The 13,834-nt window shown below is 32.9% G+C and overlaps 1 protein-coding gene across 3 annotated transcripts; it reads right to left on the minus strand.

Annotated features, from left to right (window-relative positions):
• Positions 1 to 3,232: 3,232 nt before the first annotated feature.
• Positions 3,233 to 12,122, minus strand: LOC105954012 (rab GTPase-activating protein 22). Of its 3 annotated transcripts, none has more exons than XM_012977684.2 (12): positions 11,944 to 12,122; positions 11,429 to 11,617; positions 9,874 to 9,972; positions 9,093 to 9,196; positions 7,561 to 8,345; positions 7,300 to 7,422; positions 7,073 to 7,161; positions 6,791 to 6,991; positions 5,397 to 5,801; positions 4,921 to 5,004; positions 4,395 to 4,611; positions 3,233 to 3,508 (listed from the first exon to the last, which is right to left on the minus strand). In XM_012977684.2, exons 2-11 carry the CDS (start codon positions 11,549 to 11,551, stop codon positions 4,567 to 4,569), a joined length of 2,058 nt encoding a protein of 685 aa, XP_012833138.2. In that variant the 5' UTR covers positions 11,552 to 11,617; positions 11,944 to 12,122; the 3' UTR covers positions 3,233 to 3,508; positions 4,395 to 4,566. The 3 variants fall into 3 exon arrangements, with proteins under 3 accessions (XP_012833138.2, XP_088677098.1, XP_088677099.1); XM_088820972.1 differs by having other exon boundaries at positions 11,417 to 11,617; positions 11,944 to 12,085; XM_088820973.1 differs by having other exon boundaries at positions 9,874 to 9,983; positions 11,417 to 11,617; positions 11,944 to 12,085.
• Positions 12,123 to 13,834: the final 1,712 nt, after the last annotated feature.

Here is a 13,834-nt window from a genome sequence, read left to right on the forward strand (position 1 = left end):
ATCAATAGCAATTTATGTAAATTATTTGTTATATACAAATAGTGTTGATTTTCATTTTTACATAATTTTTTTTTAATAGTCAGTTTCTTAATCGACTATGTTTATATCTCATAGTTGATTAATATACATGATAGAGAAAAAAAAATTAAAAAACAAAATAACAAATTAAAAAATTAAAAAAATTAAAAATTAAAAAAAAATCGCCTAATGAGGTGGCAGTGACATAATTAGTGATAGTGTTGATGAGATGGCAAGGATATAATTGAATAAATGGGTAGCTGAAATTAGAAATAAATTTTTTTTCAAATTGTGCAGCCTATTAAATTAAAAGTATTGCAGGTTATATAAGAGAGAACTATAAATGAAGGGGTTTTTTTGTGCATAAGTACTCAACCAAACATCTTTATTATTCTATGTTTAGGGGCTATATCTTTTTCACTAATAAGCACATCCCTTTAATATTTATTATAAATAAAGGAAACATTCATGTATATGTCAATATTACCTTCAACCCTTTATACCCAATTCTTAATTGTAACCACGATTTAATCAATTTTGTCCACAAAAATCCAATTTTGACCACAAAAATTCAATTTTGACTTTTTTTAGAGCATACTTTAATATGCTTAAATTTCATCCTTAACTTAATTAAATATCAATTTGACCCCAAATTTAACAAATTATTCAATTTTGACCCAAAATTTTTTTTTTCCAACAAAAAAAAATTCAAAAAAAACAATTTGTCGCCGGATTCCGGCATTGACTTTTCAATATTTTTTGAATTTTTTTTTCTTTCTTTCGGATTTTTTCGCCGGTTTTCGGCGTTGACTTTTGTTTTTTTTTCTTTTTTCTTTTCTTTTCTTCCGGATTTTTTCGCCCCTTTCCGGCGTTGACCGGCGGTCTCCGGCGTTGACTTTTCTTAGTGTTCTTTTAAGGTTTTTTTTTTTTTTTTTTTTTTTTTTTTTACGTCCGCCGGTAAATGTTGACTGTAATTGTGCTGTTACTGACAGTAAATTAACGTAATTATACTGTATATGACAGTTGATTAACGTAATTGTACTGCCGTTGACAATACATTTATGTAATTGTGCTGCCGTTGACAGTAAATTAATGTAATATTATTATTATTATTATTATTTTTTGTTTGATTTGTTGACAAGTCAACGTAATGATATTACTGTCGTCGACAGTAAAATTACTGTAAACACAATAATATTACTGTCAACAACATCAATATTATAATTTTTTTGGGTTTTTTATTTTGTTTGAGTTATTCACGGAGTAACGTAATAATATTACTGTCTATTATTGTAATATTACTGTAAACACAATAATATTATTGTGGTTGACAGTAATATTACTGTTGTTATAGTAATATTGTTGTCAACCACATCAATATTATTATTTTGTTTGGATTTTTTGTTTGTTTGAGTTATTCACGGAGTAACGTAATAATATTACTGTCTATTATTGTAATATTATTGTTGTTATAGTAATATTACTGTCACTCACAGTAATATTAATTCTTTTGTTTTTCTATTATATTTACATTTGTTGAACGGTCAACATAGTAATATATTATTCTATTACACAATAATAATGAGTTTTGTTGTGTTAATATTACTGTGTTATAGATTAATATAGCAATATTACTATGTTAAACTGTAGTTTAGTTAATTTTACTGTCAATCACAGCAATATTGTTGTTTAAACGAAAAAAAAGTTACAGAAAGAAAGAAAAGAAGAAAAAAAAATCGAAAAAGTCAACGCCGGAGACCGGCGAAATAATTCGGAAGAAAAAAAAAGTTTTGAAAGTCAACGTCGGAATCCGGCGGGAAAAAAAAGTTTTTGAAAAAAAAAAATTTGGTCAAAATTGAATAATTTGTGAAATTTGGGGTCAAATTGAAGTTAAATTAAGTTAGGGATGAAATTGGAGCATATTAAAGTATGAGGGATTATTTTAGTCATTTACAAAAATCTGGACCATGTGTGAACTTATTGGTAATGAATTTTTTGTCTGGATTTCTTTATGAATAAGTACCCATTGATGAGTTTATTTACAATGACCATAAATAAAGTACCTCTATTATAAAATAATACACTAACAAAATTAATTATGATACTTTTCTAATTATTCTAATTGAATTCAGAATTAAGGAATTCAATTCTCATTAAAAGAGTGAATACAATTTGTAAAGTCCCATGTTATGATTAGCATATATTAATTATTAAAATAATAGAGAGTTGGCTGTCGAATCATAATCAGGGAATCATATGGTACGACCGATGTTCCCCTGGTAATAATGATTTCAATAATTTAGTACATCAAATTTGTGACATTTGTCCATCAAAGAGAGAGAAACCTTTCATTAACTGTAAATAAATATTAAATTAAGTTTGGTCACAATCTATTCATTGCTCATCCAAATCCAATAGCTGCTACAGATCTACACTTAGATAGATCCAGATAATAATATTATAAACCATGAACTGAACTATTATAGATGGGTTGGTTGAAACTTACGAGCCAATTCAATGAATTGATTAATAATGTAGGGTAAATTACGATCACCATCACCCCCTAAGGTATGGTTAAATTAAAATATAAAAAAAACTCTTCTGTTTGGATAATTACATCCTCTCCTCAATTATGAATTTTCTTACACGTTCACCATTTTGGTGTCAAATTCAGTGGAATTTTTTAAATTACGTGGAATATTCCCATTTTATCCCGTTCGAACTCTACATTTTGAAACACGATGATCATAAGATTTGTCTTTTGGCTTATAAATATTAGATTGTGGTGCATCAAAAACTACATTTTTTCACAAAACGAGTGCAAACTACAGAACATTCTATGGAATCTAGAAGATTATGTTTGAATTTGACACCGCAAAGGTGGACGCGTAAGAAAATTCATAGTTGAGTGGTTGAATGTAATTATCTAATCATGAGGGATTTTTTCATAATTTGACCATACCTCCAGGAGGTGATCGTAATTTATCCAATAATATATTTATTATCCGCCTAAAAATATGGTCGATAATGGACCAGTAGTTGGATAAAAACCAACACAATCCCGGCCCTAGATGCAACTCAAGGGCCACGGGGCCTTGGCCCCCAACCACTTTTCAGAACAACTATTTATTTATACCCCTAAAACAATTCATTTATTCGACCATTGCAGAAAAAAGGACAAGGATCGGTTTTTTAGAATTTCACAAACAAATAATTAAATCCCAAGTTCCAACATCAAGTAGGACAAAATTTATAATATAGTCCAGATTTGAAATCTTTTTACACAATTGATTTTCTTGTAAGAGAAAAATGGAGCACATAAAATTTTAATTAATGTGTAACAGTACTCATCTCTGATCAAAATTGCTGATAATCACTCCTCAAGTATACAAATAAATCATAAAAATCTATACTACTATCATCTAACCTATGTCAGCATCGGCATTCTGAAGTGACAAATCAAAGCAAAACACGAGACTTCGTAATAGGCCTGCCAAAGATGAAAAAGATAAACCATCGCAGAAGTACGGAGAAAACAAAAATACAACGAACGTAACTAATTTGATTTGAGGCAATTTGGTAAATTCAAATAGGTTTAAGATTATTATCGGGCATTATTAATCTATCGGGACGAAGAGAAAATCTATCTCAAATAAAATACTATAAAGTATCATTTCACACACAGCAGCGGAGAACCGTGTTTATCGATGAAAGAAGTTATTTTATGAAGATATGAAAATCAGAATGTGTAAATGACGAGCGGTAGAAAAAACTAAGGATTTTGTACATCACACAGATGAGCAAAAGTAAACACGAAAAAACACAACTGTAGAGCCAGAAAGTAAAACCACTAAAAGATCGAGAAAAAAAAAAAGGGTAAATTACAACCACCCTTGAGGTATGGTCAATTTACGAAAAAACCCCTCTTGTTTAGATAATTACATCCACCCCCTCAACTATGATTTTTTCTTACACCTCCACCCTTATGGTGTCAAATTCAACATAATCATCTAGATTTCGTGGAATGTGTTCTAGTTTGTACTCGTTTTCTGTAAAAATACAGTTTTTAATGTACCACAATCTGATAAATACAAGCCAAAAAACACATATTATGATCATCTTGCTTCAAAATGTGGAGTTCGAATGGGATAAAACAGGTACAAAAGTGATAATATTCCATATAATCTCGAAAATCCACTAAATTTGAAACCGCAAGGGTGGACGTATAAGAAGATTTATAGTTGAGGGGGTGGTTGTAATTACCCAAACATGAGGGGGGTTTTCGTAATTTGATCATACCTCAGGGGTGGTTGTAATTTACCCCAAAAAAAAAGGAAAACAATGTCACTTGGAAGAAAACTGGAGTTACACAGTACCTTCAAAAGGAGGTCGAATGCTTCATCGCAGCACGAAAGCTGCATGGCCTTTTTTCTCCAAAATACAAGTCTATGATGACAAATAGTTCCGTTAAAAAAATTCAATTCGCAAGCTCTCAGATGCAATGGAATACCAATTTTTCTCGTCTACTCATAAAGCAAGGATCAGAATTTAACTGCCGCCATTCTGAGATGCTGGAGTCCTATTCTTGATTAGCTGTTTCAGGCAGGGCGTATAATATTAGCACACTACAGACGAACGAAAGAATGGAGAACAAAGTCAAGGTTACTACACACCTCAAATTTTAATTATGTTCGCTACATATTATCTAAACAACAAAGAATATGTGACTCTAACGCTTCAAAATTTGTAGAAATGCTATAAATTCAGGCAAAACAAATACGAGCAAGAACATCAATATATTCCAGAGAAACATAGGATACAAGAAAACCAGCATGAATGATGCAGCCGTACAAGGTACCGTGATAGAGGAGAAAAACGGAATACATAATTAACCGAACCAACCTTGTTAAAGTATTTCTTCCGCAGTTTGATTGCAGTACGTACACATCTCTTCACTCTGATCTTTAGTATATTATCATTAAATATCTGCAAAATATTTCACAATAAGATGTGAGCGATTAAAAAAGAATAGTGACACAAGGCTAGTATACTCCCAAATGCAAGAAAAATAATGATTGAGAAAAAATGGCAGCAGGAGGGTAAAACCTTAAATTAGGCTAGGATAAATTTTCACTACCTTTGATTTAATAAACTCAACAAATAATATCCTTAATTAAGACCTAAATTAGTGCCAGTCAACAGAGAAAATAGTATAAATAACAGTTGCGATCGATAAATTACAAATTTCAACAAATAAATTTCTCAATATAACACAAAAAAGGGTAAACTCATGAATTTCATTTTATCAACAAAATGCATGGCTTAAAATAACGAAGCAGAATTAGAAAGAATGATAATAAAACATAATCACCACATGCCTTGATTAAGTCATCAATCGAATGAGTTTCTCTGACGATTTTCTGACGATTCATGATGAGAATAGCTGCCACACAGAAAACGGGCAATTCATCATCACCGTTTCTTGTCGAAGACACAAGAGTACGAATCTGAAAACGGTCATTCCTTGACCAGAAAGTTTTGGTCAAGCCACAAAATGGTATAGTTGCTACTGGTCTGATTCCTGTGTTGTCAGATATGGAACGTTCCACAGTTGCATGCTTTGATGGACACCCACTTTTGGGGCCCACACTGTTATTACACTCAACGCTTTCTTCTCCAGATTCAGCCTCTGTTTCCTTAGGTAACTGTATAGCCAATATTTCCGGGCAGTTCTCATCGAGAACAACTGTCGAGGATACATCAAAATCAGCTGCCCATATCATCTGTATGAAAGAAACACAGCAAAAAAAATCAGCAAATTCGTTACACAAGATTATATTTTGCATAAAAGTTTGACATATGTACACAAGCAATATCAACTATCAAGAGATTTGAATAATTATCTATGACGGGACTTGATTGATATTGTTCTTGAGACCATATTATCCATTCAGTTAATTTAAGATAGTTCTTGCAATACACCAAATGGACTCGTTTAGTTGAATCCTATGGTCAGGCTCCAAATAACAATTTTGATTATCCATAGTGCGCAATGCTCAAGGTTCTGTTTTGTTCAATAAGAACAGACAATTAAAATTTTATCGTGTACATTTTTATTCTTAGTAAAATTTTACCGTGTACATTTTTATTCTTAATCTAACAAAAGATACGGTGCTTTTATACATAAAAATTGAGATGCAAAAGCCTTTAGTAGTCGGGAGAGAAGTTGGAAAGCATGAACTGAAAATAAAAACGTCAATCTGCAAATAAAAACAATCCATGCACGAAGCCAAGGTTGGGTGACTGCAACACAAGAAAAAAAGCGTCTTAATTTGCCATCTACATGTTGTAAATATCTTATTGACAGCTATCAACCGCATAAACTACTCTCATGCAACCATAATATTGACACTTAATTGTCCGAGTCAAGGTAGGCTGAGTAGCAACCTCAAGATATTATGATATTGACACTTAATTGTCCGAAACCTCAATTCTTCTTCATTAGTCACATATTTTCTCGATTTAGATGCACATCTTCAAACAACAGCTTTAAAGATCTCAACCATCTCACTAATCCATCTTTATCATGTGAATGCTACCATGATTGTGCAGGTGTTCATAAACAAAGCAACATGCTTGCCTTAGATTCCCATAGCGTTGTTGGTTCAAGTCTAAGTGCATTGACTTTCTACGATATGCTGATATTAAACTAAAGCCCAACGACTTTTTGATTATAGAATTAAAATAAACGAGACGCATAATTTTTACAGACCTCCCACATACGAAGAGCTTCATTGAAAGATAATTCGCGACGGAAGAGTACAAGCAGCATACGAAAAGCAAAGTGAAGACTTTCAGCACCAATATGGGACAAGTGAGTGAACATCTCCCTGTCTGAGATTTCTAGTATATGCCAGAGCGCTTGCAACTGCTTCATGACACCAGTTGGCCCTTCCATCTTAAAATTTTCGCGCTGAAGAATAACAGCAAAATAAAGAAAAGCAGAAAATGGCAAAGGAAGAGTCATTTAAACATAACTATGATACATATATACCATTCTTCTTAAAAGCATCTCAAAGCACCAAAAAGCATCGGCATTATCCTCAAAGAGAACAACAAAGGGGGATAATAAATCACTCATGCCTGCAAATCAGCAAGTATCCAAAGTCAATGTCATCGTTCATCGCCATAACTGGTAATGAAATAATCAGACGAAATTTTCAATGAGAAAAAATAAAAAATAAAAAATAAATAAATAAATAAAATAAAACCGGACAAAACCTTGGCAATATCCTGTTGCAGGATCAACCCATGCATAGACAGCAAGAATATCCGACATCCGAGCTAAATTTTTTGTGTCCTCGTAAAACTCGAGATGGCTATCTGTTCTGACTACATCAACAACTGCAAAACAAATAATAAGAAAAATAGTTGTAAGCTAAACAAATAAATAAACAATCCCCAGCAACTGGTAATAAAGGCACTTTTTGGTTCTGGCGATTTGGTATATACAATAGAATGGAAAATGTATTTACTTGTTACCTATTCGGTGCAGTGTCCAAAGCCATTCAGACACTTTGTCATCACTAGCACTTGCTCCTTGGGGCTTTGTTGCATATTTGGGTGGTATTACGGGTGCATCTGATACTCTAAGGCTATCGATCATTTCTTCGGCTTGATATTCGTGTATGTCAGGATGAGTTATTTCACTTTTCGAATTACAATGTAACGAGACATCATTAGATGGTAAATTATGTGATTCCACAACAAGATCCGCATTATTGTTAATCTGAAAACTGTGCATATGTTCATCTTCATATCTCAATTTACGTCGCGTTGAGCATTTGTCTTCATGTAACCTAAGTACTTTTCTATCTCTGGTATTCTCTTCAAACAAATCTAGAACAGGTAAAGCAGGAAAATCCAAATAACTTTCAGCTGCAAAATCTGACTCATCTGGTCCGTGTCCAGTGGGAGAAATGTCATCGCATGGATCAGGAGAAGGTAAAAGACCAGAGGAATCGTAAGCTCCTCCCATGGTGCTTCTTCGAACACATACAAAGTCACCAGAATCACTTGAGCTTTCTTTTCGACGTGCATTAAGTTTATCTGTACATTTGCTATTCAAAACATTGTCATCGTTTATTTTGGCAGTACTGGTTGCTTCAGAATTTCGTTCGCTTTGGACTTCAGTTTCCTTTCCCTCATCTTCTTTGGAACTCATCCTCATGTCCATGACTTTAGACCCAACAACATACGCCAACGAACCAGTTCCTACGCTTGAGTGCATCATTTGACATTGCTTCTCAAGGTCTCTGTATCGAACCCTAAAAAACGTTTTGAGTGAACCAAGATCAGAAATAAACGAATGCATCCAAAGTGACACTGGAGAATTCATTCACTTGGTGAATACTATATATTGACATCATAAGCAAAAGCAAAATAAATTTCCCAGTAAATCTGATTCATGAAAAAATTCCTACATAATAATTGAAATTAACCGCATGGTGAAAAACCAGATTGGAAAGCAACGTATTATTACCAGTGATGCATGTAAACCAAAATTAACATGTTTGCTGAGGGCAGTACAGTTTCGGAAAAAAACAACACAAAGACTAGTATAAGAAACTAAATGCATGAAAGGAAAAAATTCATAATCCCATCACTGGACCCGAAACATCATCACCATTTCTCTTTCAAAAAAATACACAAGACAATGATTACATGAGTTTGGTGTTTTAGATCCAGCTGAACAAGATATTCAGTTAAGAGATTGTTTGCCCTCTCAAAATGCCCACAGACTTCTATTCCATAGTCTAAAATGAAAATAGGGAATAAAAACATATGTTTCAGATGTTCAGATGACCCCATTTTTTGTGGCTCGCGCACTCAGTTTTATTTTCCATGATATTTTGATTATGATGTTCACTATTTCACTGAGATGTGAATTTTTTGTATAGAGGACAACTGAAATTAATATTGGAGGCCCTATGAAAGTTATGTACAAAGCAAAGAAGCCAAAACAAAGTCGATAAGAAGTAATCTACAAAATCAGAGTTTAGTATTGTCATTACCTTCTAGCTGTCCTTAACTGGGAACGATATTCGGCAGTGCTGGTCAAAGAATAGCAACCCAAAAGGAATTCCCAGACTTCAGACCTTATGGACGGATCCACACCCTGTCATGCAAGAAATAAGCTTTTAGCACTGATAATACTAGGTTTCTTTGTACAATGGAAAGAGGAAAAACTTTATCTTATCTTCAGTAAAATCAAAGACATGGTACATCAAGAATTCAGGACGACTGAATATAGTTCCCACCAAAAGGAAACATAAACATAACTAAAAGTAAAATCAACTTCATAAAAGTTATCAACGAAGCACTGCAAGAATAAGACATGAAAAATAAGACTAGGTTAAATTATCATCAGAGCAACACCATGGTTGAATCACTCTGATGAAACAACAACTGGCATACGTATTGGTTTCTCAAGTTATAAGTAAGTTACATCAATCCTTTTCATTTGAAATCAGATGGTTTTTTCATACAATCGACTTCATAATAAGTCTGGAACACATGGCCATATCAGCAATCTTACAGGTGTTTTCGTACGACACTTTTTATGATTAGCAGTGCAGCACACTGTAGTTCTTTGTAAGTTATAAGATTACAGAGGTATTTCCCAGCCTCAAAAGGTTTAACCTTCAAATGGATTTTAGGAACAGAGCAATATTAAGCTTGAGTTCAGGGAGAAAAAAGCTATTTCACATAACATGACTTCTACTTTGTGGGATGGCAATTATTGTAAACAAGAAAGAAAAAGGGAAGACGACAACCTGAAGTAAAAGACCTTACCCCCAGAATAATCATCTTCAACACTTTCCGAAAACCAAAAAGCTTTCCATCACTGTCAAAGGTTGCCTGCCACTTATCTGGCTTAAGCATTTTGTTTATCTGTATTATGACTCCAAAAAGGAAAAGGTTCTATATGAATATCATGACCATCCTCAAAACATAGTTTACTAAACTAGAATACGAAACATAAAAATAAAATCCAACATTCATTTCCCCATAGAAACAATAACATGATTAAAATAACTGCAATATAGCTCAATAGTGCTTCTTATTGTTTAGCATTTGTATTACCAATCAAGCATTTATTGTTTAGGTAGGGATTAACATGCAACAGAAATAGGCTCAATAGCCTTATGCGAGACCCTTTTTCCTTTCCATACATTAAGAGAATGTTACGTGTTTTGGTTTATTTTGGTGGTGAGTTCGTAATGATTAGGATCTTATGGGGGAAGCAAAAACTTTGTGGAAGAAAAATGTATAGGGAAGATGTAGTAATCTTTGGTTCATTTTAAGAATGAAAACCATAAATGAATAAACCTCCTGAAGGATTCACACCAAGTAAAAGGCTATTATAGATCAAACAGATGACATATATCACATAAAATTGTTCTGTCCAAATCACAGAACAACCAAACCTATGTTCACCCTAAACACCTTCATAAGATTGTTCAAGAACAATACAATTGGTTATTCTATTTTTCTTTTTTTTGGTCCAAACTTAATTGTATGCTATAAAATGGAGAAATGTGTGATTGAAAAAGATATCAATATGATAAAATGAAAACCAAGAGATGAAAAGTTATCTTTTGCAACTATAAAACAGGTCTCTTTTTTCCTATACGAGAAACATCAAAATCTAAGTAAAGCAATAGATTCAATAATGAGGATGTAATCACTAAAGACTAAAGAGCCTATTGTTTCCCAATAAATAAGTAAAAAAACAAATTACGGATTCGGCTACTAATCTGTCTTCATTTCTAAAATGCCGTATTTAAGCAAATAAAATTTTCATAGCATTATTTTAATAAATTCGGTCATCCACATTGAACTTAGAACTTTTTGTGTACCTTTAGTTGCAAAATTTTCAAATTTAAGTACTAGTTTCTTCATAATTAACCTATAGACATAGTTGGTCAATCCAAATTTTTTTTATCGTTTTTGAAACCCCAAATACAGTTACTTACAAGTAATAGTGATAAGATTGTTCTATCTAATGCATCTACTATGTAAGAACAAAGTTATTATGTAGCAAAAAAGCCGACTCTATGCCCATTCTTGAACCTTAGCCTAATGTTTAATAAAGCTATTGATTCATATCAATCCAGCTTTATTTATTTACTTATGTACTAAAGTTTTTAAAGGTTTTAAATCACATACCAAGTGCACATGTTTCGAAGATTATGCAACTGAAACAGCATACAAACAGAACTGATTCATCACAAGGAGTTCAAGAACAAAAAACAACGAAACGAACTCAAATTTTTAGATATTAGTATCATACCACATTATATACGACATAAAAGCAAAACGCAGAAATTCTTACAGCCAACACAACCTTTATAGGTGATTGATGAAGACAAGGCTCCCCGATATCCCGAACAATCGAACTCACTCTCTGAAAATTCACTTGACTTCCCTTTACACATTTCCATTGCTTTACGTCTCCGTCAAAAGACATCACCTAAACAAAACCTACTCTCCGTTTTTCGTCTGTATTATGTACTCAAGCCCTCAGCTTCTTACACTACATAAACACATCCATAAATCATCAATTAAAATCCACAATTACACCAAAAAATAATTCAAATATAAACAATCACTCATAGAAGAATATGACCAGAATATTCGTCGAAAATTAGAAACAAACAAAATTTGGGAAAAATCAGATCTAATTTCAATAAAATAAAATAAAATAATAATAGCACACGAATTACTTAAATAAAAAAATCCGTGAAATTCTTCGAAACGAAAATGATTACAGCATTGCGAGAATTGCAATCGGATTATACAGTATTGATGAATGCGTAAAATCGAGATGAAGAAGAGAGGAAAAGGTAAATAGAACGGTACCTGAAGGGTAAAAATGCGAAAACTGAAAATATCTCTGACGAACAGAGATTGAGAAAGGGGAGCGTGTACGAGCCGCGAACCGCCATTAACAACACACGAAGATCGCTTCTTTTTCTTCCATTTTTGTATTTTCTTTTTCTTTTTTTGGATATTGATCGGATTATTATTATTATTAGGGTAAATTACACACACCCCCTGAGGTAAGCTTAAATAACTGTAAGGTCCCTGTGGTATCGATAATTACACTTAGCCCCCTGAAACGTAGTCAGAAACTCTAATGGGATAATGAATTGGATACGTTATTCCAATAGGGTTCTAACAGACTATTGGTTTCAGAAAGTGGTGGAGACAACAAAGAGCTATGGGTGATTTAAGAAATGTTCGGGAATGTTCGGGGAGTCATGTCACCCCATAGCTCTTTGTTGTCTTCACCACTTTCTGAAACCAATAGTCCGTTAGAACCCTATCGGAATAACGTATCCAATTCATTATCCCATTAGAGTTTCTGACTACGTTTCAGGGGGCTAAGTGTAATTATCGATACCACAGGGACCTTACAGTTATTTAAGCTTACCTCAGGGGGTGTGTGTAATTTACCCTTATTATTATTATTATTAGGGTAAATTCCACTTTACCCCCTCGTACTCTGCCTGAGAGTCACTTTACCCCCTCATACTCTCAATTTTATCGATTTACCCTCTTGTACTTGTACAATTTCCCAATACAACCCTTTCCTTCAATTTTTGTCAATTTTGACTCTAACGCCATTTGGTCAACTCTGTAAATTACAAAATTGCCACTGCCTATAACGCGTCGTTTCTCCTCCGTTAACATTGTCATTTCTTCTTCTCCCACCACTTCCCCTTCCAAGATATCCCCAAATTGAACCCCTAACTTAGTAAAAATCAAGACCCAAAAATTGATCGATTCCACCCAGTGCAAAGAAAACAATATATGAATGTGTGAAACTTTCTCTTTTCTAATCTCGAGAGTCTAAATCGAAAAAATTCAATATTTACGTCAATATTTTGACTCTTGACCAAATGGCGTCAGAGTCAAAATCGAAAAAAGTTGACGAACAGGGTTGTATTGGGAAATTGTACAAGTACAAGGGGGTAAATCGACGAAATTAAGAGTACGAGGGGGTAAAGTGGTTCTTGGGCAGAGTACAAGGGGGTAAAGTGGAATTTACCCTTATTATTATTATTAAATATTAATTATGAGAATATCATATTTGGATTTGGCCTTTTTTCTCCGGTTTAGTGGGTTAGTGTATTAGTATCTTTATCTGTATCACACGGAAATGGAAATAAGATAATCGGTAATTACTCCAATTGATTACACCGAAGACCAAATTACAAAATTGGAATTCGGAATTCCGTTTATTCTAATCTAAAATTTATTTTATTTCTTAATAATATTTTCAATTCTGAATTCCAATAAATTCCAATATTTAAGATCTTTCTTTTTTAGGCAATATTTTGGATCCAATTTTGATTTCCAGAAATAATTCTAATAGCTTTAGCTTATTCCAAAAATAACATTTATCATGTGACTATAATTATTTATTTTACTCTATACGTCAATAAAGAAATCAATTTTCGTCAGTTTGGGGAAGATTTTATTTTTTATTTTGGAACAAGTTTTTTTCATTCTATTTTCTAAAATTTCAGTGAGTCGATTTTTTGTAAAGCAATTGAAATTATCCGGAAAAAAAAATAATCAAAATTATACTACCTCTATTTCATACTAAGTGGCGTTTAAGGTTTGTTGCACACTAATTAAGAAAGTTATAAATAGTCTTAGATTTTGAAATAAAAAAATATATTTGTGATCTTTCTTTTTTAAGAGCATCCACAGTGGACTCCTTAAAGGAGTTGCTAGTGTCAGA

This window comes from Erythranthe guttata, chromosome 7 (genome assembly GCF_056151865.1).
Source record: "Erythranthe guttata isolate IM_541 chromosome 7, IM_541, whole genome shotgun sequence".
Classification (NCBI taxonomy): domain Eukaryota; kingdom Viridiplantae; phylum Streptophyta; class Magnoliopsida; order Lamiales; family Phrymaceae; genus Erythranthe; species Erythranthe guttata.